Source organism: Anopheles merus, chromosome X (genome assembly GCF_017562075.2).
Source record: "Anopheles merus strain MAF chromosome X, AmerM5.1, whole genome shotgun sequence".
Taxonomy (NCBI): Eukaryota; Metazoa; Arthropoda; class Insecta; order Diptera; family Culicidae; genus Anopheles; species Anopheles merus.
The window spans coordinates 16,855,893-16,882,367 of record NC_054081.1 but is presented as its reverse complement, the minus strand read 5'-3'; the positions used below and the strand labels follow the sequence as shown (position 1 = coordinate 16,882,367).

General features: G+C 41.9%; 5 protein-coding genes across 8 annotated transcripts in view; 1 reads left to right on the top strand and 4 right to left on the bottom strand.

The window, feature by feature from the left end:
- Nucleotides 1–11,070, bottom strand: part of LOC121596350 (splicing factor, arginine/serine-rich 19-like) — a 40,905-nt gene extending 29,835 nt beyond the window's left edge. For both annotated transcript variants that reach the window (XM_041921208.1, XM_041921218.1), the window contains exon 1: nucleotides 9,967–11,070. In XM_041921208.1, the coding sequence (XP_041777142.1) occupies nucleotides 9,967–10,694 (728 nt within the window). In that variant the 5' untranslated portion in view covers nucleotides 10,695–11,070. The remainder of the gene's footprint in view (nucleotides 1–9,966) is intronic.
- A 3,381-nt stretch (nucleotides 11,071–14,451) lies between these two features.
- Nucleotides 14,452–15,447, bottom strand: LOC121593607. Its single transcript, XM_041916135.1, has 2 exons — nucleotides 14,827–15,447; nucleotides 14,452–14,759 (listed from the first exon to the last, which is right to left on the bottom strand). The coding sequence occupies exons 1-2, from the start codon at nucleotides 15,277–15,279 to the stop codon at nucleotides 14,754–14,756; spliced, it is 459 nt and encodes a 152-aa protein (XP_041772069.1). The 5' UTR covers nucleotides 15,280–15,447; the 3' UTR covers nucleotides 14,452–14,753.
- A 2,938-nt stretch (nucleotides 15,448–18,385) lies between these two features.
- Nucleotides 18,386–19,595, top strand: LOC121595756 (polyadenylate-binding protein 6-like). Of its 2 annotated transcripts, none has more exons than XM_041919962.1 (2): nucleotides 18,386–18,477; nucleotides 18,576–19,595. In XM_041919962.1, exon 2 carries the CDS (start codon nucleotides 18,591–18,593, stop codon nucleotides 19,362–19,364), a length of 774 nt encoding a protein of 257 aa, XP_041775896.1. In that variant the 5' UTR covers nucleotides 18,386–18,477; nucleotides 18,576–18,590; the 3' UTR covers nucleotides 19,365–19,595. The 2 variants fall into 2 exon arrangements, with proteins under 2 accessions (XP_041775896.1, XP_041775905.1); XM_041919971.1 differs by having other exon boundaries at nucleotides 18,389–18,473.
- A 2,773-nt stretch (nucleotides 19,596–22,368) lies between these two features.
- LOC121593719 lies at nucleotides 22,369–24,207 on the bottom strand. 2 transcript variants are annotated; one of them, XM_041916376.1, is made up of 4 exons: nucleotides 24,005–24,207; nucleotides 23,899–23,948; nucleotides 22,910–23,792; nucleotides 22,369–22,824 (listed from the first exon to the last, which is right to left on the bottom strand). In XM_041916376.1, exons 2-4 carry the CDS (start codon nucleotides 23,918–23,920, stop codon nucleotides 22,734–22,736), a joined length of 996 nt encoding a protein of 331 aa, XP_041772310.1. In that variant the 5' UTR covers nucleotides 23,921–23,948; nucleotides 24,005–24,207; the 3' UTR covers nucleotides 22,369–22,733. The 2 variants fall into 2 exon arrangements, with proteins under 2 accessions (XP_041772310.1, XP_041772303.1); XM_041916369.1 differs by having other exon boundaries at nucleotides 23,899–24,207.
- A 1,306-nt stretch (nucleotides 24,208–25,513) lies between these two features.
- Nucleotides 25,514–26,222, bottom strand: LOC121596878. Its single transcript, XM_041922223.1, has 2 exons — nucleotides 25,975–26,222; nucleotides 25,514–25,911 (listed from the first exon to the last, which is right to left on the bottom strand). The coding sequence occupies exons 1-2, from the start codon at nucleotides 26,006–26,008 to the stop codon at nucleotides 25,547–25,549; spliced, it is 399 nt and encodes a 132-aa protein (XP_041778157.1). The 5' UTR covers nucleotides 26,009–26,222; the 3' UTR covers nucleotides 25,514–25,546.
- Nucleotides 26,223–26,475: the final 253 nt, after the last annotated feature.

Genomic DNA, 26,475 nt, shown 5'->3' with positions numbered 1-26,475 from the left:
TTGCTGTTTTTTCGCTCTCTCTTCATTTTTTCTATCTGCAACTCTATTTTGCGATGGGTTACGAACATTTTGGGGATAGTGTGTTATGAAAATGTACACGATGGCATGTATTGAAAATAGTATGCAGGAGACCCCCGAGATAGACCTGTATTTGGGACCGAAAACAAATCTCAAAGCTAGATGTAAGCCAATAAATTCGTATGTCCAGTACTAAAAAAGGTAACTTTCAATGCCATAAACAATTCTGACTGAATCAAAATCCATGTCAGTGACACGAACTCAATTCATGATGATCAGAGGTAATACTCAAATAGTTGGTATGACCAATACATGCTTGGTGACATTTTAGAAATCAACGCTCGATTAATCACTTTGTTATAACTTTTTTTACAGTTCTGCAAAATGTCACTGGCATAGTCATGCCAAATTTAGACTGAAACAAAATAATGTTAGCATCACGAGCTCTACTGTGATGATCAGAGGTGATCATCAACTCAAATAGTTCTTGGGATCATCACATGCTTGCTGGAACCAAATCTTGGTCAATCAATTGGTCGCGACATTTTCTGTCGGTGATCATCACGATAGTCTTTGGGACCATTTACATGGTGCGCATATCTCCCATGATATGACTCGTCAACAAAATGAGCTTTCTCGCTCTGTTTGACCCGACAGACCATCAAACCAGACAAGGCGAGCAAGAATGGTCTTTATTTTTACCTGGGACCACACGCCAAGAATATCCCAAGAATGTTGTGATTATCACCGACAGAAAATGTCGTTACCAAGTGAGTGATCAAGAGTTGGGTGCTAAAACAAAATCACCATGTAAGTTTTTGGTCCACCAACTGTTTAAGTCTCACCTCTGACCATCTCAGATCTGTACGAGAGCTGATTTGTGCTTCGTTTCAGTCATGACTGTTGGTGACTGAAACAGTGGCATTTGGCAGCACTGTTCGTAGCCAGAAAAACTTCATGATTATGCTTGTGACGGCGTTAAGCTCAGCTTGTGAGTCAGAGTATCGCGGTTGACTCAAGCATTCGTATGTCACGTTCGGCATGTCATGACGCACTTTGATTGATTATTAGCAATGAACATCAAGCTACCACGGATATGTTTATTGTTTTAGTTTGTGATTATCACGTGATTTTTATGACATTTTTCAGCACTGCGTATATCCAATATGTGTCAATGCATAGTTTATAACCGAAGTTGAAGAGTCGAAATCTATGGCATCGTGTATATAAACTGAAGCAATTTTGATTAAAGTATAATAATAAGATTCGGTTACAATTATTCTACTCAAGTTTAAGTAATTGGAGATTCTAAATGTGTATGTGCGAGAGATTTAAAAAAAAATCATGAATATCTGCTAAATAACAACTTTTGAATGTCAGAAAATCAGAATTGTTCATTCTAATAATCGTCGTAACCCGAGTGGGTCGTATCTCGAGGGTCTCCTGTAAAGCAAATCGACACACACAAACGATTCTGCTTACGCATTGGAAAGCATTAGACTCCAATTGCTAGATTTTACACTTCTTCTACACCATTCTGCTTCACTTCAGTACGATCGGGAACGAATCCCAAACCGTATCATCCGGGGAAAAATCAATCAACATGTTAGGAATAATATTAACCCAGCCTTTGCGCAACAGAAAAAAACACAATTAGCTTAAAGACTAACCGGGAAATCCCTATGACAAGTGCTGCCTCAGAGGAAGAACAAGAGTAAGAGAAAAAATCTTTCATCAGTGCCACACGCGTTATATACCGTAAGTATAATTTCCAGTGAATGGTTGGAACAAAAAAAAAAACGGAATTAGAGAGGCGGTTTAATAGCTTCCAACTGTTTGCCATACCAAACCGGGTGTCCTATTTCGATCCCATCCCGAAACAATTCCACTCGAGTCCTCCGTAATGAAAAAAGGACTCTGGCTGGTTGTTTTCCTCTTCCTCTTTCGGCATTTTTGTGTGTGCAGCACAGAGCAATTTTCTGGTTTTGTACTACTTTCGATTGCGGTGCACCGATTTTATGTGCTTTCGTTTTGCTAGAAGTGCATTTAATTGCACCGCGTTGGTCTTTTTTCTCGATTGGCTGGCTGGCATTTGATCGTTTTCCCAATTATTTATGATGACGAACTGATGGCCGCCGCGGGTGTTTGTTTTTTTGAAGTCGATTTTCTCACGAACTTTGTTGCAGGACACTGACACACGTGCACGAATACCGCCTCGACGAGTTCTAAATTCTACCGTTTTGTTTCGCTTTTTTTCAGATTTTATTACGATGCCGGGAGAAAGTGAAGCCTGTATGAGAAATGCCGCGGACAAGCACAAAACAAAAAGCTAATCCCCTTGAAGTCCCCCTCTAGCAGGGGGTACCATAAATGGGGATATTGGGCGGGGAGGGAGAAGAATTTAAAATTTAAATACATCGTTCCCTGGGTACGCCGCCGTCACCGCCGCCGGGACGTTTAGCGCAAAGGTGCTAAACACACTGTTTGCTGGATCGTTTGATCTTTCTCGCGCGTCTGTGTGTGTAAATAGGCAGAGATTGCGAACAAAACGCCAAGCGACTTCATCGAGGTGACTCGCTTCCCAGGAACTTCTAAAGATAGAAGGGCAAACGTACAAAAAAAAAGATGTAACGGTGTAACTCATCCCGCAACAAATCCATAGTAATATTTTAGCTGTTGTTTGGCCTTTTTTTCAAATTGTAACTTTTAGCGCATAATTTTGGCGCATAACACTTGATGCGCATCAGCCGAAATACAATCGCCACGTGCTATGCAAAATGCAGCAATATGGGCGCGCAAAACTGCCTTTCCCAACACGGTACTAAGCGGAAAAAAACACACACAATCAAACCCGTGTTCGGCTATCATTGATCATTGCAAACAGGTGCTTTTGGGTGTGTCTATCCCGACCGATAATGGCGCTTCTAGGCGTGCGCGTGCCATCGTTTTTTTTTTTGCCGTCGTTCATTGTGTGTTATCGAACTGTATCAGTGCTCTAGCTACGTTTTTTGATGGACGTGCGATGCGCGTACGTGCGTACTTTTGGGACCCATAACCAATCACCGCTTTCGATGGAGGATCTGCTTGTGTGCTTTTTGCGCATTTGAGAAGGTCGTTCGAGCGATTAAGCCGGATAACAGCCGCTGCAATGCATCTCACATAATGGGGTCGGAATCAGGTAAACAGTGTTCGGGAATTTTACGGGGGCTATGAATAGACGCAGCCACACACGCTAATAGAATCAGACGCAGGAGGGCGTTAATAGCTGGTTCTATAAAAATTCCACCACTGCCTAAACGTTGCAGCAAGTTCCAAACGCTTAAACAGGATGCCGGTGGCTGACGGCGTAACACGCGGACCCACGCGGGCACAGAAGACCCGAAATCGTGGCCCGATGGGCGACCGCATACAGTGGCCGGCAAAATAAAGTGGCCACTACTTACATTTTTACATTTTTCTAATTTTTTTTCGTTAAAAGTGAAGCTATCTTTGTGTTATATTTTTTAAAACAATCTTCATTCTTTGCTCTTAAATGTGCAATCAAAATTTATTGAAAAAATCAAAGGTTTACCAGTACCAAAAATATTTTTAAAAAAATTAGTCCAAATCACACTGACAAAAAAAAGTGCCCACTATGCAAATCGATCAAACTTATCGTTTTTATCGTTTTGTTTTGACAGATTTTTTGTTGACATGAGGTGTTTAGGCAAGCGACCGGTTGCATGCATTAGCATTTGGCATTGAAGTGGATTCGTACTTTAATTTTGGACAATTTGGCTCAGTTGCACAAAATGGAAAACAACACAAAACAAATTCCTCTGGCTGTCCGAAAATTAGTTGTTCGCGATGTTCAGAACGGGGAATCACATCGAGCTGTTGCTGGCAAGTATAGCATCAGCAAATCAGCAGTTGGAAAAATCTTTAAAAAATATAGTACGTTAGGTTCAGTGGTAGATCGCCCAGGCCGAGGTAGGAAGAGAATAACAGATAGCAAAACAGACACCAGGATCGTGCGCGAAGTGAAGAAAAACCCTAAAGTAACAGTCCTTGAAATCAAAAATACACTTCAGTTAAATATATCCGATCGAACGATTCGCCGTCGCATCATAGAACAGGGGTACAATAGCAAATTAGCCAAGAAAAGATCCTTCATCAGTAAGGCTAACAAATCAAAACGGCTCAAATTTGCTCAAGAGCATGCGGATAAGCCGCTCGAGTTTTGGAAAACTGTTCTTTGGACAGATGAGTCTAAATTTGAACTGTTTAACCGAAAACGGCGGTCCCATGTGTGGTGTAAACCAGGTGAGGAGCTTCAAGAGCGCAACATCCAAGGAACGGTGAAACATGGAGGGGGCAATGTTATGGTTTGGGGGTGTTTTTCTTGGGGAGGGGTAGGAAGCCTGGTGCGAATCAACGGCATTATGACAGCTGATACTTATATTACCATCCTACAAGAAAATTTAGAGGTATCTCTAATAAAAACAGGTCTAGAAAATAAATTTGTGTTTCAGCAAGATAACGACCCCAAACATACCGCGAAGAAAACAAAAACTTTTTTCAACTCATGTCGCATAAAACCGCTTGAATGGCCTCCACAAAGTCCTGATCTAAATCCCATCGAGAATTTGTGGGCCATTCTCGATGATAGAGTGAAAAAAACTGGCGTAACTAATAAAGATAAATATTTTGAAGCCCTAGAGAACGCCTGGGAAAATCTTGACCCAAATCATATAGAAAATCTAGTGGAGAGTATGCCAAAGCGCTTGCAGTTAGTCCTAAGATCCAAAGGGGGGCACATAAAATATTAAATAGTTGTTGTTTGTGTTTAATAAATCAATTTGTTGAAAATAATTCATGTGGGCACTTTTTTTTGTCAGTGTGATTTGGACTAATTTTTTTAAAAATATTTTTGGTACTGGTAAACCTTTGATTTTTTCAATAAATTTTGATTGCACATTTAAGAGCAAAGAATGAAGATTGTTTAAAAAAATATAACACAAAGATAGCTTCACTTTTAACGAAAAAAATTAGAAAAATGTAAAAATGTAAGTAGTGGCCACTTTATTTTGCCGGCCACTGTAGTAAACGGGATGATAGATGAAAGAAGATGAGAGAAAGAGAGAGACCTACAACAGCAGAAGGGGCGAAAAAGCGGTAGAATCAATTTACAGACTGACACCAATTGATGCATAAAATTTGAATACCTAACATTTTATGACCCGCTCGCCCCTGCCCCAGTCTATCCGCGTTTTGATGTGCCTTGATATCTCCCACAATATGTTGGGTTAGGGTTGGTAGATTCATAATTTTTCGGAGGGGTTTTCTTTTTTTGTTCTTGCTGCTGAACGTGTACGTTTCAGTGAGGGATACTTTAGGTCCAATGCTGCGTTTAAAAAACGTCCACTCCGCTCCCCGCTCCCGTAGCCGCCGCAGACTGCTGTACAACCGTTATCGTGTGTTTATGTTTGCCCTGAAAAACGGGCGCTCCGCTTCCACCTAGTCCACTTATGGCTCTCGTTTGTTTGATTTATGCTTTACGACAGGAGCATCGCATCGAACAATCGTTTTAACACTTCCGTTCCTTTACACCCCCTTTTGCATCTCTTGCTATCTTTCTCGCCTTCTTTGGAGAGAGTTTCACGGGTGTACCTTTTTTGCGGCATTAAAATGTTTCGCTCTCTCGCTTATTCCTTCTTTATGATTGGAAAGGATTAAAAAAAAACGTCTGAAGAAGGCCAACCGCAGCTTCCCTGTAGTGTTCGCACACAGTACAGGACAAGCTCATGATCTTGCGGCACAAAAGGGACCAAAGCAAAACAAATAAACAATCGCTTTGGCCCCCAAGAAGTAGACGCTGTAGCCAAACGAGAAGGGATGGGGGAGCAAGGTATCAATGGCAAATAGAAAGCTTTCGCGAGAGTAAAAAAGGAATGAAGGAACTGCTAGCCGTGCATTAGCACACGTTTATGGTTTATTAGCACACGCAGCACGCGGTAAGCGAGAGTCCTATGCAGGCGTTCATACGAGAACCAGAATCATCCATAGGTTTATTTGCGATGGTGATTGAGCTTTTCATTTGAACCTTAATCCTGCTGCTATGCGAATGCGCAATCTATGATAACGAATCGTTTGAATCGTTTACACCTACTTTAACTGTAATATTTTCGTGTCTAATAATAACTCGGGTCGATAGAGTTGGAATTCTGTAATATGAATTGTGCATTTTATTTTTGAGCGAAAACGAAACGGGATTGACACCGATGACCAATAAGCAGATAACGAAAGAAATTACCGGACAGTCTGGAAGCTCAAAAACTATTGTCGATTTCAGACCAACCACCCTGACTGAGCTTGATTCTTAGTGCAAGCGAAATGCCCTTGGCAGCACTCTAGTAGTCATCGAACGATACAAACCAACACCACTCTGTTCGATGTCATCGATGACGAATATACCTGTCATGATGTACTGCACAATACCTATATTTTCAACTGGAAAATGATGAATTTTTTCTAAGTTTTAATGAATATTCAGCTACACAAGGCAGATTCAACAAATAATTTTCTAGTCATTAAAAATGATTAAAAATGATTAAAAAATCATTCAAGTTTAGTTATGAAAAATGTAAGCAACCGTCCATGGCAAAACGCATAAAGTGCATTACGTACACATATTATTTTGACAGGATTTACACTTGCAAATTTGACAATTTAATTGATTGTGAATAATTCAATTAGTAAGGAATCATCATTTATTAAAATAATACACATTTAGCAATAAAGTTTATGGAGCCAAAAAAACGACTTGGAATTGGTCTAAATTTAGTTCTACCTACTGTAGCTTTGAAGCGTTTGACAGTTGATTTGTGTTTGAAGCCATTAATTGGTAGAATAATACTTTTTTGTCGAAAACCGTATGTTTACCTTGCGGTGAGAATGATCAAAGCTGTAGTAATAAAGCAATGGAGCGAAATTTGCAGCTCAACAGCAATAGTAAACATGTCAACACATGATTCCTTACAATTCCCTATCTCGCTAAAAGAGTTAATTATATGTATGAACTAAACAACAACTCGCGGAACTTGTCTATAAAATTATCGAAAACGCTGTAACTGTTAGCATCGATAATACGTTACCAGTACGCGTCAAGTATTATGGCGTCTATCTCGATGCAAAGTTACCTTTCAAGGAATAGCTCTATCAGGTGGTAGCAATCGTCTGTTTGGACTGTTCAGAAATATGAAGCGTGAGCTTCGTGATCCTTTGTGCACTAAGATGCTTCATTGTTCACGTATCCGATCGCTGTTGGAGTACGCTTGCTTTGTGTGAAGTACGCCTCATCTGCTCGAAAATTTGCCAGGTCCAAATAACGGAGGACAACACGCCTTGAGCTTCGTGATCGGAATCGACTTCCTCAATACCCTGACTGATTTGAACATGCCATGCTGGTATTCAACAAATGGCTTTTTAATGGCAGTTTAAAAACAAAAAGAATTAAACAAAGTAGATCCAAAATCTTTGAACAAAATTTTCTAAATATATTACCTCAATATATGCGAGCCGCTGAAAATTTACAAGGAAAGCTAAGCGGTTTGTAATACTAACAAGGTACTAACAGGGTCTAGTGTCTAAAAGTCTCGAAGTTTGCGTACTGTATGCTTGTTGTTGACGGCATTTTAGCTTGTGTAATTAATTTAAAATATATCAAAGAAAGCACATCAATTTTAGAGCTTCAACTGAAATATCATTTCAAAACTGTCAACAATATCATTCTAGATCCTCCTGTGATTTTGAAATAGAAAATGACATATTTCTGGGCTCAACGGATTACGCCGGCAATTATACGGGGAGTACTGCTTTTCAAACATGCCCGTCGTGGGTTGAAGCCTTATATTGACCGTCTCCCACCGTTGGAAATTTAAACAAATTTAGTGTCTGTAATATAATGACCACACATCAACAACTAAAAAAAATGCAAGTTTAGTTGAATTTATGGAACTTAGAAGCATATTTTAACTATTGTATACTTTATATAGACAATATACTTTACATACACCCATACAAAACAACAACAACTAATTGTACAGTGGAACTCCTCATAACGAGTAACTCTTTTCGCATAACGAGCAAATCGCTATGCTTAATAAATACCTCCCTTAACATGTAAAATCTCGCATAACGAGCAATATTACATGTGTGCGTGATTAAATTTTTGCTGTCGATGTAAAATCAAGTGAGTAATTGTTAATATTGAGCATTTTCATTAATTTTGATTATCGCTCAGACAAATGAAAGTTTCGATATTAAGAATCGATTAATATGTCCACAGTCTACTAGCAATCCTCGATTTGAAAAACACGATTGTCTACCACTTACAAACAAGTCAAGCCGTTTTTCGTACACTGTCCATTTCAATATCACAATTGTCGTCTTCGAAAACACACTTCAGATGCGGTACGTGTTGTTTTGGTTTTGGCTAGAACGTGTATCACTTGTCTGTAAAAATTTAACCATGCTATAAACAGGTCTTGATTGAATATGAGAATATGGGAAAATTGAGCAATATAGACATGCTAAGCAGTTTTATCATTTGGTTTTAGTTATTCTTGGAGCGTTACAGTTTTTAAGTTATTTTGGGACGTTGTAACTTTATTTTTTTCATTTGCTACCAGTAAAAGCCCTGATTAATGTACAAATTTCTGCATTGTATTGAAAAATTAAAGTATACATAAAACTGCCTAACATGTCCATGTTGCTCAGCTTTTCCAACTTCAAGTGATACACGTTCCAGCCAAAACCAAAACAACCCGTGCCGCATCTGACGTGTGTTTTCGAAGACGACAATTGTGATATTGAAATGGACAGTGTACCAAAAACTTGACTTGTTTGTAAGTGGTAGACAATCGTGTTTTTCAAATCGAGGATTGCTGGATGACTGTGGACAGTTGTTAATTGGAATGGAAAACCCTGCATTTAATTCGTTATGCGAGGTTCCACTTGCATTGTTCAAGCCAATCTGTTCAAGCTTAGAAAACATTAGCTGGAATTTTCAAACTTTGAAACTGGTTCATAGGAACATTGAAATCGTGTTCAAAATCTAAATTACTTGAGCTGTTTCGTACACAGTTCGGATACTTTACAACCTTTTGGGTCGAATTTAATATTCTAAACTAAACGAAGCTTTACGAAGCCCTTCATCATGCAGATATTTGCGACTTGACTCCTGACAATGACAATACATATCAGCAAAACATAGTAATTTGAAGAAAATAATTTAAAAAAAATAATTTTTTTAAATAAAATAATTTTAAAATTGGGAACTTTGAGAGAGTAGAAGTAAAAGTCATCCAATAAATATGGAACATTTAGTTCTACTAAAAATTTTTACCATAAACTAAAAAGTATTAAATGCAAAATAGAACACACCACATACACAGCCTTGAACTATTAGATCAAGGAAGAGCTTAAAACATAAATTTTCCTACTAATTTTGTGCTATAATGCGATTATAGTGTCAATTTATAAAGAGTTAATTTTCTAAGTTTCAATACATGCTTTTATAGCCTTATTTCATATGCAAACGTGTGCATTTTTCAACGGTTTTCCGTTCCGAAATTAGTCCTTTTCTCATTCACATCGAGGGTTTATAGTTATTCATATCCAAACGACAGTAGCGTACTGCCTTTTTAAATTTCGCCAGTTATCTATAAACGAATATACATCGCAACATAGCTTTTTCTATATTTTTGTTTTAAGTGATACATCACTTTAGCAATCTCCAATGTATTTTTAAATAAAAAACGCTATTTCAAATCACTTATTACCCACAGCATTCGCAGAAATTATTAAATGACAAAAAAGAATCTTTGCCTTTTTGGAGGGCACACTCTATTCCGAACGATCGGTAAAACTTTACTCTTGATGCTGAAACGTGTGAAAAGCTTTACTTGCCTGATCGGTGCGACCGGTGGCGTCCACTTGTACTCGGTGAACACCTTCTTGACTGCCTGCGTCATCTTTTCCTGGTCCTGCGGAGCCAGCTTGTTGTCGTCCTGTTCGGAATCGCCCAGCTCGGCAGCGCACGCCGCATCATTGCTTTCCTCGCCCGGCTCGTCCCCCGTCACGGTGCGCTCTTCCTCTTCCCCTTCCATCCCCTCCTCCTCCTCCTCGCCTTCGTATTCATCGTCCTCGTCCTCCGGGAGTTCCCGGTGGAATAATCGTGGCTGCGGCTGCTGTTGGCGCCGAGCTGCCGACCCCGCGACGGTCAGCGGTGGCGAACGCGAGTCCTGATTGCCGTAGCTTGAGCCGGTTTCGCTCGAGCCTGGGCGGTCAGCCAGTTCAGCCGACAGCTCACCACCGTCAGCGGCTTCCAGCTTGATCTGGGCGTCCGTGCCCTTGTCGCTACCGTTCAGCAGCTCTAGCCCGTTCGTACCGGGCGGTTTGTAGAACTCGTAGTTGTTGTTGTTAGTGGTGTTGGAGGTGGTTGAGGTAGCGGTTCCTTCCGGTGCGGGGTGCGGTGGCGACTGTAGGAAGCTCACGTTCCGGAGCCGGAAGAGTGGTATCGAGACGGGGAGCGTGCTGGGCATGAGCCGGATCGTCGGTGCGTCCACCAGCAGATGGTGCTGCTGGTCAGGCCCACCACCACTAGGCTGATGGGTGGACATATTGTTGAGCTGCATCGCAGTTTGATAGTAGCTTTCCTGGTTTTTGTGTTTGCTTGTTTGTGTATGTTTTTCCTTTCCTTTTCTGGAATCCCCACCACACCGAGAAACGGGGGTTTACGTAGCGTTTTCTTTCACACGCGTTGATTTACTGCACGAGATATTTTTTATAGCGCCAAGAGCAAACTAAATACACCACCTGTTGCCGGACAAATCGATCATCCGCTAAAAATGCTCACACACATGCTTCTGGGCGAAAACGAAAAACCCACAACCGTCACTAAAGTAGAACCGTTTGCACAAAACCGAAACAAATTCAAATGAGAACTTAAGCGAACACGCGCGTGCACTTAGTGCCGTTTATCGATCATGTAGTCTTTCACTGTCTGCGTTTACTGGCAGCCTGATCGGTCGGGCGAGCGTGTGTACCGCTTTAATAAAGCCGATCACAACTCGAACGGTCTCTGTTCCACCCGAGTCGCATTGTATGGTTGTTTCGGTTGTTTTGCTGCATTAACTTTCCCGCTCTGTCGCACGTAGTATCAAGCGCGCTACGCTCGCAGCACACAGTCCATCTCGCTTCTCTTCCATCCCGTTCGTGCCAGCGAAACGACCGGCGGTTTGTGCAAACGCTGCTTTGGGTGCGCTGGTGCGCAATGCCTTCGGTACCGTTAACTACAATTAGCTTTTTGTAGAAAACGCCATGATTGGATGAATCTCCTGCAGCGATTTATTATGGTTTTCTGGTCTGTTGATTGTCGAAAAGATCTTTGTACATTTGGACGCCATTGTCGCATATCTCCTGTTAATATTTTTCAGCTGTAAAGCAAAAGTTTTCCCACCGCAGATTTAACGTTTTTAAGTTTTCCGAAACACTTCTAGACATAAAAGCTTCTTCGATATTTCAAAAAAGCTTCCCCAGCTCTTGATGAAGGATGGAGCGAGCATAACAGCTGTACGAACTCTGATACATTCGCGAAGCGAAAGGGAAATAAATCGTCCCCAACAAGGCACTTTACATGATTCAAACAAGGCTTGCGTCAGTTGTGCCATGCTTAGATGGCGAGAGCGAGAAGCGAAAAGAAAAGGAAAGAAATAAGAGCACTGCGCTGGATAGCGCATGAGCACTGTTAACATTCTGAAGCACTATTAATATTCTGGCCCTGTCTATCTGCCATGATCTTGGGTAAGGTAAGACTTCGGTTTCGGCTTTAAAACAGGCGTTACCGCTTACCGCTTAATCGGTGATCGGTAAGTGAACGGGTGAGCAAAAGATAAAGCACGTGGATAATACGTCAGAAGGGTCGTGCTTAAAGGGACGATGCATACGTTTCATTGCTTTGGATATCCGCTCAATATCCCCATACATTTCTTACTGCACGTCTAGCAGATAATCTGACCGGTTTGATTGTGCTCGGCTGACTGTGTCAGAGTAAAAAGGTACACCACACTGTGCTGCATATAAAATTTAAATTCCGGCGCACCTTACGCGCAACTTCGTACCACAAAGTAAACACTGTTCAGGCTGTACACCAATAAAAGCACCAACCTAAAATACAGGCGTGCCTCAGAAACATGTCTCGATCCAACAGAAGATGGAGAGGGGGAAATTAACAGCAAGTGATGAATGAGTCTGGGGTCTTTTTCTGATGGCGTTCATTAAACTGCTAGCGAATGCAGGCAGCAATCGACGCATGTGCGCTTGGGCTCATCGAAAGACTTCAATGCGATGTGAAAAATTCGCTGAAAACATGGGAGACACGCATAGTTGAGTAATTTTGGAAAAATCAGTAATGGAACCACATCACTCTAATATTTCATATTTCTATGTTTCAATTATTCGTCACCACAGCAATTTAATATAAAACATTACAGGATTTTTAAAATCATGCATTGACACATTTGACGAGAAACTTCAAATTTTCCACTGAAAATAACACAATGAATGATCTAATTTACGCTTTAAACGACACATTAAACTAAAGCAATTCCATTACTCTTTTTAAATTGATTCGGTTTTGTTAAAACATGTATAAAAATGCATGTAATATTTCATTCCATTGCATTTAAATTTGCTTGAAGAATTGTAAAATGCAGTAGAAATTTCTTTTTTTTAAATCGGCTTAAAAGCAAGAAATAGAATAGCAAAAATTGCATCCAAAATGATGAAGTGTATAAAAATACCAAATTTAATCAGAAATAGCAAGTAATCAAATGTATATTAGCTGAAACAACGTGTAATTCAACTTGCATCAATATTCCTGTTACGTGGAAACACATAAACGGCGATCCTCGGGATTAGCCTGTAATTTTGAAAATATTGTACAAATCTTGATCAAAAATAAAAAAAAAAACTTCACGTGGATTAAAATGGGCATCTGCTACATCCCTGTCCAGGAACCGATCATGAATCCATCCCGGTCCTAGAACCGACCATGAACCATTACCGGTCATGGGATCTATGATGACTCCATCCGGGTCCTAGAACCTATCGTAAACCCATATCGGTCCTGGAACCGATTATGAACTCATACTAGTCCTGGAACCGATCATGATCCCATACCGGTCCAGGAACCTATGATGAACCCATATCAGTCCAGGAGCCTTTTATGAACCTGTACTAGTCCTGGAAATAACGTATGTTGACATTTAGATAATATTTTAACTAATCTACTGTACATTCTTCTTCTCCTTTGGCTCAACAACCGTTGTCGGTCAAGGCTTGTCTGTGAGGTTGGCTTTCAGTGACTTATGGATTTCCCCCTCATAGCAGGATAGTCAGTCCTACGTATGGCGGCACGGTCCATTTGGGGCTTGAACGCATAACGGGCATGTTTTTAAGTCGAATCTTATGTGTGCTTACGCAAAGCTATTGCTCATGGTGTGTCGGTTCTTGTATCAATTCGATCGATCTTTCCTGCTATTCTAGTCGCACCAATACATACAAAACAGAACTTTTCAAATCTACGCACAGTCCGATTCGCAAATTACGTAAAACGCAGTTGAAATGTTTCAATTACACGGACTGTGGGTAACTGTAACACACATTCCTAATAAAACTTTTTATATAATCCTAAGATACAATTAGTAAATAGGAATTAAAACAAACAGCCAAAACAAATAGAAAACAAAAGTCGACGAAACAGACCAATTTGCGAGCGACAGTTATAACAAAAGTGAAATAAAACTACTCATGAAGATATTAAAATTGAAGATATGGTTGCATTTTGAATCAATGGAGAAAAAGAAGAGGCATAGAATAATGTTAGAAATTTTTTTATAAAACAAAGAACAGTTTATTAACACTTATAACAAAAATTTCTTATTCGCTAGCTTAAATCTATTATAATTCTTGTTTAACATATTATGTTTTTCAATTGGGTTTTGCCTATGCTATTGGTGAAATTCTGCATATTCGCGCATTCTGCATATATAGATTTCTGCATATACGCGGGCGATTTCATCATAAAAATGTCAAAACAACATTTGGCAATCATTCTCAATTATTATCATGACTTCATCACCGTCCCAAGAACATATTGATACCAGGTACTGAAATTACTCAGAAATTCGTAAAACAGTTATATAGGATTATGCGTGTATTACTGAATAGCAGATAATCGTATATTTAAATCATCGATAAATCAATTACAACCCAAATAAATAATGTACATTCCGTTGTACTGTTTAAATTGAAAACAAAAACTTCTAGTAAAAACAACAGGTCACATTGAAAAGTTTGAACACATTACAAAGTGTTGCCAGATACGAAAAAACTACTGATAATGCAATAGACACATTGATAAAAATAATAGAGGGTTTTTTTCTAAATGTTTCCTTTAATTTTATTCAATAATTTTGTTTTACAAAAATACTGCACAGTTTTTATCCATTTATCGAAAATTGCAAGATAACATCCACCATCATTGAGAAACACGCGGCACTTTATCCGGTTCATTCACTCCCTTCATTCCCTCTGCTGCTGCTGGCTATCCTGGCTGGCTAGAGCACTAGACCATCCTTCAGCCCCGATCTCACTCCAAGTCAGTTCATCGCCAGCTCGTCTGCTCATTGGCACTAGACCTAATGTAGCCAAAAACATAACTTTAGCAAACCAATCATCAGCCACACCAGCTTCTTGCCCACCGACCTCCACACCAGCACGGCGATCTTCGTCTTCGCCTGCATTTTCCGGGGCCTCCTCAATGGTTTTATCGCGAGCTTCGTCATGAGCTGTGTCGTGAGTGGTCTCTTTCTCACCGTGATCCTCGTCCACGCCATTTGAATCTTCCGGGACTTCCTCCAAAGCTACTGGCATGTCACTTTCACCTATTGGCCTACCACTGATGTCTTCACTTTCCACTCGCTCCACAATGTCGCTAATTACATCTTCCAGAGACTTCTCGATCTTAGACTGATCCTTATCCGTCTCCTCATCCTTCTGATCTTGAATAACCTTGTGCTGATCCCGTTCCTGAACAAACGAAATCAGATCACCTCCTGGCTCAGTGACCTCCTCTGCAGCCCACTGGTTCAATGAGAAGCTCACGAATGAGTCTCCCAATTCGAATGCACTCAGCTCCTTCTCTGGGGTGTTAGCCATGGCTTAGCCGCTGCTCTGGACTCTGAAACACTTGAAACCGATCACGGATAATGTCACTCAACGACAAACAAGAATTGTAGCGCTCGATAGGGAAAGTTCCACAAGCTTAGACTTGCACTTAGACACTTGCACAATGCTTGCCACGACGAAGTTACTAACTTCACAATATTTGAACAACGAAAGGGTGCGTGCGCAATGAGCGATCGGCTTTTATAGCCCGCTAACGCACAAAACATGTCAATGTGTTTGTGTTATTGTCTTGTTAGTATAAGTGACCAACCGTGTGCAGTTATTTGCCTGAATCATTCTTGATATTTCCCAGGGTTTCTCAGACAGGATAGGTAAAATCGTGTAATTGAGTGATAATAATGATTATATTCGTGTAAGATGTGTATTGAAAATATATCTTTCTGATAGATGTGTGATTCCCCTGTGGAGTTGATCCTTCCTGTTTATTAATTAAATTTAACTTTCTCATGCTTGAGATGAGACCGTTTCGAGTGATATTCTGTTAGCCCTTGACGTCCTTTGTATACCTGGTGGTGGAAAGCCCTGCCCAGAGCACAGTTTCGTTCGGTACGTGCCGATATGATCGCAAACATCGACCGCTCATTGTACGCAAGTGTTCGCGTAGAGATGACGATTCAATGAGTAATCCTTCACCACAACAGCGCAACTTTGCTGTGCAGGATTTTCTATCACTCCAATAATTTCCGTAACAATACAAAGAGAGACTACATATCTTTTTGATTCAAATTACAAACAGCTTTAAGCTCCTTTCATTCTTCAAGTTTTTATTGAATTTCTTCATATCCAGTCCCTGGCCAAGCCGCTTTTAAATTTAACATATTGAACATGGCCATGCGCTATTACATTCGAACCGACTCCAATGTATTATTATATATATTTCCTTTAAATTCGTTTCAGATGCATTGAAATACATTTGTTTTCATTGCAATGTTAATTATCAACGTGTTCAAATCGGTGTTTTATGCTCGTATGCTCTTAAAATCAAAACAAATACTTATTGAATGCTATCCGGAATTCAAAGCAAGTTTTTTTTATCATGTTTGCATTGCCAGACATAGTAATACAGCCAACTAGGTCATTGGTTTACGAAAAATAAAAAAAAACAATTCGAACAGTTTAAATAATTTGTGATGATTTGCATGGACAGAGTTTTGTAGACAGTGGTAATAACATAAAACAGCGTTGTTTTAGATAGACGTGACGAATGCCTTGAAGGTCGTACGGGGAAGATCGCCGATTCGCGCCGCAGTACTTCGGATCAATGCAATTACCAGTACCAAAAAAAACAGCACCCAAACCTCATTACCAGTTAGACTGTCGTCTTGTTGGTTCAGGCGATCAATGGCCCACAGAATTTAGTGTCCAGACCTAACATTATTAGTTGAAAACAAAAAAAAATGTATTTTATGTCTGAAGATGAAGATTATTCACGAAAATTTGAGCCTGTCGAAATGAAATATTTAATGTCGAAAATGTCTTAAAAATATGCTTCTTCTTCTTGTTGTTAGGTACAACAAGCATTGTCTTTCACTGTACCCGTATTTTGCTTGGGTATCTGTGATTTATAAATTACCGGTAGTCAGTCCTACGTATGCGGGGCATGGTCCATGTGGGATTTGAACTCATGACATTGCATTTAATAAAGTCGTTCGAGTTGACGACTGTACTATGAAACTAGCCAAGTGCTTGATGCCTCTCCCCCCGTCCACATGCCTCTCCCATCTGGAGGCATTGTTAAAAACGGAATATGTTTGTTGTTGTTCCTTTTTGTTGGGCTAAGCGTGAACATAATTTGCCATCCGAGATCACGCTGAAGTTATTCACAAATGATGCACAAAATTATGCACAAAATTCTAAATAGACGTATGTTTCCATCGCTGCTCGGTAGCTTTACAGGGTTTTCCAAGTCACTTTCGAATGTGCACATAATTATTCACCGCATCAAAGATGTTTTTTTAACAGCTATCAAATGGTTTATTTTATTCAAAATGAAATTTCAGTTTCAACACTATTTGTGCACACTTGCACACGCTCAACACTCGTCTAATACTCGAATAATATAACGTCTGTAAAGCGTACGGAAGTATCGTGTGTATAATTTGCAAGAAAATAGTTATACTAATACAGAGTTTTCCAAGTCATTTTCGAATGTGCACATAATTATTCTTGGAATACTTGGAAACCCCTATAAATATCGGAATTGGTATTCTAGTTAGGAACCAAAACGTTAGTGATAAAAATCTAAAAACAGAAAGCGCCAACTCTTCCTTCAATTGTAATGTACTATCGCTTTCGAATAATTATCTTGCTTGAAGCCCTTGGCTAGTATACTTTGTGATTATGACGTGTTTGTACCCCTTGTATACCCGATACTTCATGAATATATTAATGACATCGACGTAAATAAAAGAGTTACCTCCAAAGATGAGCATGAAAAGCGGCAGAGCATTGGCCTTGCGAGAACGTGATGCGAGAGGCATTGCAGTGAAAGTTGTAAATCTGAAGCAACAATTTTATTGCGAAAAGAGATGATCTTATCCCCGCTGTATGCATTGAAGCTGCCCCCAATAAAGCGAACGTATGGAAGCAACGACCGATTTTCGCTGTTTGTCACGGTTTGGAGCCTTGCAATCTTTGTCCATCCAGAGACCGGGTATCGATCACATCGACACGGCTCCAGACACGGTGAGCTCATGTCGGACCGCCGGAACGGTGTCCAATGATTTATGGCCTCCGCGCTAGTCGTGCGTTTGCAAGATACTCCATACGGAGCAAGAAATATATGATCCATCCCAAGAGCATTGCCATCGGCTCAACGGAACAATAGCTGGCAAATGATAGAGGTAGCACAGGGAAGTTAGGGTTAAGAAGTCACTCCGGGATGGGGCATTAGACTTTTCAGATTGCACAGATCGGACGCAATTGCGTTCGAACATCACTTAGTCACTTACATAGATGCACAACTGGACACTCTAAACGGATGATGTGTGCATGAATGTGCATGTGAGCACTTCAAAACACTTTCGATGCGTACCTTCTTGCGCTAGAGCGTGGCTCGCATTCTCTTTTCGACGGTGCTACTGATCGGTTCTTTTTTTGAAGACTCGGCTTTCGATTACTGTGTCAGTGTTGGAATATAGTGCCTTTGCAAAGCTGCTCAGTTGGTATGTATGTATGAATGTGGGAGTGTGTTTGATGATTTTTGTGGTGCTACTTTTACACTAAACTGTAACTAAACTGTATATTCACGTGTATCCCCGGTACAGCCGTTCTTGCAAGCGATGGAGCGAAAAGCTACCCTCACGCACGTGTACGTCGGAAATCTGGCGCCCAACGTGAACGACCAGCTGCTACGCCGCTACCTCTCGATGGCCGGCACCGTGGTCTCAACGAAGATCGCACGAAATGCAATGACAGGAGAGTCCCTGTTGTACGGCTCGGCCGTTTTCGCGACCACCCAGGACGTCCGAAATGTGATCCGCCGACTGAACGGAAAGGTGTTCCACGACAAACCGCTGCTGGTGTGCTCGTATGGGGACTGTTCGAGCGAGCTGCACCACTACCAGCGCACCGTCGTAATTGGCAACAAGGAGCAGTACCTAACGCATCGCGCCATTTGCAAGCGGTTCGCACCGTACGGCCGAGTGCTGTTGTGCATGAAGCCCCAGATCCGGCACCGTCCGTCCAACGCTGTGTTCGTGCTGTTAGAATCAGCAGAGGTGGCCAGTCTAATTGTGAAGACCCGGCACGGCTGCTGGTTTGTCAAACCATACCGGGAACGAATGAAGAAGGTTCGCTGGGGAATGGAGACATCCGAGCTCGAGCTCAAGCGGAATCCCTCGCATGGTACTACCAGTACCGAAAGAAAAGTACATGGCGAGCGTTCGAACGGTCCGAGGCCAAGTCAGGCTGTTGTACCCAAACTCAACGTCACTACCAGACAACAGGCCGGGCGTTTTGGTCGCAAAGCTTCCAAAGCTTCTCGGATTGAAGATGACGATGCAGTGTTTGAAAACTTTGGAAATCTGGTTCTCAACGATGATGTATTCCAGTAATAATAACGCTCAATATTCATTGATTTGTACATACCCTGATTATCTTTGAGCACTACAATTTTATTACTATCCCATTTAATAGAACTATTCAGGTTCAATGCTGTTTCCTCTACTGTATTGCAATTGTAACAAGGCTCCTTTACTATTGAACTATGAAACTTCGATAATATTTGATATATTCAACAACAGCTTTAGTTTGTTCAAGTGTCAAACCGCACCCATTTTCTTGAAATAAAGCTTGCTTGCCTTAGAAGGACGTAGAATTTGATCGCATCTTGTTACTTTCCAACGACAGCATCCTGAAACGATTTGCTTGAGGAGATATCCGAAAACTCACTCATCTATTACTTGTTTCACTATGAAAGAAAAGTGGAGTGCGGGTGAAATCGCCATGCTATGGTTACTGACATACAGTTTCGCGCAGATCGTCTGAGCGTAATTGTCTGCCCAAGGTTTACCGAACGAATTATTACACGCAGCTGTGCGGTTTTATTGCACCCGATTGCTTTGCCGTGCGAACGTCTCGGCGCAAGCGATGTGATGTGCATCCTATTACAGAATAAGTAAATCTAGGAGTTGGTGGAGATCGTATCATTTGTAGCCCGTTGATCGTTACGAATCTGAACAAAAATACAATTAAAATTAATTAGTTCGGTGATTGAATGAAAGCATATGTAAAAGTTAGGTAATTGCTTTATTTTATTGTACATCATGACTATGGAATATGGATTTTTATAAAAAATCAACGTCATATCAAACCTAGAAATGTATATTATGTTTCTAATTACACTGACTTATGCACAATACATATGATAAGTCATATAAGTTTCCCCATTCTCTTCCTAAAACACATCTAACAGATCGATACAGACACTTGCAGCGAAGTGGATGTTTTCTACGTCTTCTTTTAGTCACCAATCGATCAGTGCTTTGCTAGATTTTGTTTTATTTTCGTGTGAATTATTTTCCAGCAGTAGTGTGCGAAAGCAAGGGCTGGAGAGTAGCAATCATGGTAAGGCTGACGCGAGAATGGTCGTCCGAGCCGGGCGGGCATTGTGTTTTTGCTTTTCGCACACGTGCTATCTTGCCGCAGCTCGTTGAGTGGCTGTCTCCTTCTCGCGTTAAGCCGGTACAACGTCCGAACCGGCCCCATAAGGACACCACATAGACAAGTTGTCTCGCGCGGACAGGTGATAAGTCGCGTCTTGCCACAGGCCACGAGATTCTTTTGAGACATGTCCGTCCTAAACCGCCAAACGGTATTATTATTATTATGTTTTTATAATTATTATTAAATCTTTATTCAATGGACAGTTATAGTCCAGATGAATTTTCTTAGGTATAAACTTAACTTAGGTTACAAACATAACCCGACTATATCCTGACGCAAATGTTGTCTTCAAACGACTTTAGAGACGCATCAAAATCGAAAAATTGCTAAACTTCGTTAAAAGCCCTGCACATAGCGATTATAGGGTCTCCTGAGCCATAGTTCGTTCGATGACGAGGGACATGAAGCGGGTGTACATTAAGCGGGAGGTCGCGGGTGTAGAGGGGCCGTTGGAGCATCCAGCAGTCCAGTTGTTGTGTAGGAACGGAGAATCGATGTTCCTCGTTAGGAGACTTCCAACAAACATTTGGTTTGGGCTGGTTGCCACTGTTTATAATTTCCTCTGCGTATTGGTTAAAGGTCAGTTTCGTGTCAAGGATGATTCCAAGATCCTTAATGAGTTTAGCGGATTCAATACGAATTTCATCAATGTTGTAGCTGTACCGAGAAGGCTCGCGAGCTCTACTAAATGATAGGACTCGGAAATTGTCGACACATAACTACAGATGATTGCGTGTGCATCAACGGTGAAAGTTTTGTATATGCTGCAGAAGTTCTTCGCGATCAGAGTCGTCTCGTATTGCCATAAATATGTTTAAGTCGTCAACGTACATCTGGTGTTTATAGGTTTGTAGGTAGGATAAACGACACATCATTAATGAACAACGTAAATAGCAGCGGACCCAGGTTGCTACCCTGGGGAACTCCCGATAGCCCAACGAAAGGTTGAAAGAATAACTTCTCAAACGACACTGCATAAGTTCGACTTACTAGGTATGATTGGAGCCAGTCCAGCACGTTGGCTCTGATCCCAAGTTTTGCAAGGTTTGCTAGTAAGATATTATGGTCTATCGAATCAAATGCAGCTTTTATGTCGGTGTAAATAACGTCTGTTTGTAGACGTCTATCCATATTTCGGCTCGACCACGTCAATATGCCGGAAGAAACCCTCTAAAGTATCGGGGTATTGGGCGAGCAAAGAGACAAACGTAAATGATAAACAGCTGAGACTTAATCTCTTTACTGCAAATGGACACGTGGACGACGAAGAAGCAAGCGAGAAAGAGAGAGAATGTGGGACTAAACGAGAAAGAGAAAGTGATCGTTTGAAAGGCAGCATATTTTTGGGCGCTTGGTTCCATTCTACTGATTCTTCTTCGGCCCCATTCTTTCGCAGCATCATTCGCCGAGGACTTTCAAAGGTGCTTGCGATGCGACGCAAACCGTAAGTTTTTGCATAACCAACCCTGGGACCATGCTATAAATCGTCCGTCTGCGTCGGACGTCACAAACGGCGGCGATCGCGGTGCTCAATCCATGAATGAAGATCACATAGCTTCGTCCGACGAGTTATTTTACGAGGCTTTATGGCATTCGTCTTTCGTGCGGCTCGAGATGACTGAAGGCATTATGCTGGAAGTCCGGTCAGTAGCTCCAGAACGCCTCAGTGACTTATCCCCATTACTGCATACAATTACATCCCAAAGATCGTGTGTGTCTGTGGCAGTGAGAATTATTGATTAAAACAGTTTCATTATTGCTATTTCTTATATATGATTGATTTCGCTAGCGAGAAAATCATTATTGAACTTCACTCTCATCACCGTACCAAAGCTGTCTTGGAAAAAGAGTTTAAAATAAAATGAAAACATAAAGAGTTGTGTAAGTGTATTAAGTATAGTTTTATTGTGTTTCAAAAATATTTTTAACGAAGCTCATATAGACTGATAATGGAAATGGTATGCGATTCGCAGTAAGTACAATGATTAGTTATTCAAAATTCATTTAATTAAGTATAAAACAACCTTCTTCTAATGTACTGAGCTCCACTCCTTGATCAAGTGAAAGTAAACGTGAACCTCTTATTTATGTACAATGATAAAAAACTTTAAAGTGCACGTTTCACTTGCACTCGAACACCATTCTACAGCGCGGGGATCCACTCCACTCTGCCAGGATGCATGCTTCGCTGATAAACGAAGCTATAGAATCAGCGTTATGGAATCCAACAGCGACTGGACGAAAGCACGTGGAAGACATTACACACCCAACCAGGCTCTTGGGAAGAGGGATGAGGCAGCCGATGAGGTAGCCACCGCCGGAATAAATGCTGTGCTCAAGTCGATCGGACTGGGAAATGGTAGGAAAAACACATCACTGAATGAAATTTCTCACTCCCACACACACACACACACAAACACACACTCATACTTACACAGCGTCAGTGAACGGCAATAGTTGGTTAGACAGCTTCACGACCTTGAGACGGGAATCGTCCACCACGGTGTTGTCCATAATGCGGGAGACGAAAAGGGCCTGTTTATCGCTCTGGTAGCGCAGTATCGCCCAACCGAGCGGCTCTCGGTCATGATCCCGCAGCACGGACACATCCCTTAGGAGGCCATACGTCCCAAACAGTTCGCGTAGTCGCACCGCTCCGAACGATTGCCCCAAGCCGGACACGCGCAGGTACCCATCGAGGAACCGGTTCGTCTGCAAGCGCTGGAACTCGGCCGGCGAAACTGGTGCTCCACCCTGCACGGTGTAAGAATGTCGCACGCGGAGCGCAAACCCATCGCCCATATCCCATCCGTTGAGCTGCAAGTGAGCCTCCTCCGTGTCCATGGCCGACCTAAACGACACATACGCCTCACGGTACCCGTACACGCTCCGGCCCATTACAATTTGCATCACCCGGCCTATCCGACCGAAAAGCTCGTGTAGTACTTCCTCGTAGATCCATTCGCTGAAATTGGTAACGTGCAGCTCGGTGGACGTCAGGATTGGCCGGCTGGTGGTAGTAAAGCTGGCCGCCGCGTACATTCGAGTGCCCGCCAGCCAAGCACCGTTCAGGTGACGGGCCGCGTTCTCCAGCGGTTCTGGCTGGTCGTATACGACGATTGCACTTTTTACCGCGCCGGGGAATGTGGGGCGCGAGCAGATCATCTCCCGGAAGGGGCCATATAGGTTCAACAACATAACAAGCATTCTTTCGTCGTAGAGCGAGCTAATGTTGCCCAAGAACAGACAGAAGCGCTTATTCCGCGCAAACGCCTCTGGAAGTGGCACAACGCTGGCCGACCTGTCACGCACTTGGTCTGAAATGAGCAGCACACATATCCACCACACAATCGACCACACACACGCACAACCACAGTAGCAAATTAGCTCCAACTTTTTGGATATATTTATGGTGAAGCTTACCTTCGCTGTAAGTATGCATCATGTTGTTTAGTTTTTGTTGTCCACTCACACTGCAAATGAAATCAGCTATGAAATATGCATTCATCTTGCATCGAACTCTCCTCACCGAGCTGCCGTACCGATGTGATGATCCAAAAGGAAGCGACTGCGACATGCTGGCACACTGAAACACTCTCGCTGACCGACGCGTTTGTGGGAGAATGAGAGAGACGTTGTCCGTGCTCGCTCTCATTTGAGCGTTGCGTCCGATGTATTGCAGTGTGCGCAATAATCCACTCGCTCACACCTTTTGAGTGAATTGCACTTATAAGCAATACCAACCAATTAAGATTGATTCGTGACTTTCGCTAAGCAGCGGCCGTTTGACGTCCCCGTCAAACATTGCGAGGGTTGGGAATGGTATCATCTGCTCGAAATCTTATGTTATTTTAAATAACCCGCCATGCAATTGACAGCGATTTGCGAGGGCGCGCGAGGGCTCGCACGCCATACAAGTTTACAGCCCCAGCGCCCTCGCATTAAAGAGCTTGCGAGCCTAGGCAATTTTTTCGCCCCTAGGTCTAGCAGTTATCATTATAGCACCCCTAGAGCAGGTATAACAGTGGGATTTGTAACATACTAAACATCTGAATTTAGACATTTTTTTTTGCAAAAATCGAGTGACGATTCTCGAAGGTGTTGTAAATACGCTGTAACCCATCAAACATTCCCGTCAAACATTGCGAGGGTTGCGAGTAGTATCATCTGCTCGAAATATTAAGATATTTAAAAAAAATATTTATTTTTTATTAATAAATTTTTTTTTAACTGTGTTATGTGTCGAAAAGATAACTTTTCCATTTATTATATTTTTGCCACATAAAATGTTAAAATTTAGGCGTTTAGTAAGCTATAATTTGCAATGGTATACCTGCTCTCGGCGTGCTATAATTATAACTGCTAAAACTAGGAGTGAAAAAACTACCAAGGCTCGCAAGCTCTTTAATGCGAGGGCTCTGGGGCGGTGAACTGGAATGGCGTGCGAGCCCTCGCGTGCCCTCGCAAATCGCTGTCAATTGCTTGGCGGGAAATTATAAATCATATTGGCATGTATCGAAAGGTCATTGCAAAACTGCTCTCCACACTAGAGATGTGTGATCAGATCCGGATCCTTTCGTATGATCCGGATCTGTAAGGCTGCGCTCTGGCGCCATATAATCATATGGAGGCGCACTGTCAGACACAAACAAACAAACAAACAAACAAGACAAACATGTCAAATCCCATACATATTCCATGTTCGATGCCGTGTTCGATTGGTGCTAGAGCGCCGGGTAAAGTGAGCAAGTCAAACATGGATAAGTTTTTGAAAGATCCTGTTCACCGCTTTGCTGAGGGAAATAGAGGCGAATGATCGAATGTCCAAATGAGCAAGTGAGAAGGAATCATTTTTCGGATCATCATTCTGTTCTCACCAGATCAACGGACATACTTTTTCGATCTTACACATACATGATTCTATATACTAAAACTAGAAACCATTGCCGGCTATTCCACCTGGTCTGACCCCCCAACAACTCGTCAACTTGTTTTCGTGGATTGTGATACTTTATTAAAACATTACAACATTCGGTAGGTTAATAAATAAGGCAACAGTTGCACAGGCCCTCTATGGGCCATTTGTATTATTTGATTTGCGCGTTTGCTTAGTAGGTTGTGGCTTAGCTCTCATCTTCGCTTCCTCCGATTTCTGCGACGGATTGAAGCTGGTGGACGCGTTCATTCGGCAGCCTAACAACCACACGCCGTTCAGCTGACCGGCGGCATGCATCACCTGATCCGTCCGGCCGTACTCAATCTTTGCCATCCCGAGTCCATTGGCGTGCGCGTCTCGCGGGTACAGAATGCTTAGGATGGTGCCGTATCGATTGAGCATGTTGTATAGGTGATTCTTTGTTACAGCTGGACTAATGTTGGTGAGGTAAAGCGCATGCGGGCCGTGCGGCGTGGCAGTTGCTGCGCGAAAGGACGATTCTAGAAAACAGCCAAACAAAGTTAAGATTTATTCAAAGCTGGATCCATCTAGAGGTGACTTACCGAGTGTAAAAGAGTCGGGAATCGCTTGGTTCATTGTGGCTTTAGGCGCGATCGGTACACGTGCTGATGTTGCTTAATGTTACCATGAAGAACAACGCACACATGAAGAGAGAAGAACCACCCTAACTGAACACCGAAACTGTACCGCAACTGTGATGGCGGATGAGTTGTGCAAATGTGTGTGAATGTAATGGGCTGACACAGTAGACTGAACAAGCGACGGTGGAGTGTGTGCGTTTATTTGTTCGGATTAGTGATTGACTTTTAGTTGTGTATGTGACATGGTGGGAGTGTGAAACAGCCAAGCGTGATCCGCAACATTCATTGGTGTGCGTGCAGGAAGCAAATAGCCATCGCTCTTGTAAATCGCTCGCGAAGAGCAACCAGTGCAGGGGAGAAAGGAGATATACTAAAATTGACAGATCGGCGTGCAGGACGTACACTGGAGTGTGAAGCCGCGGGGCCATGGGGTTTTTCAGCGCTCATTTTATCAATCACTCA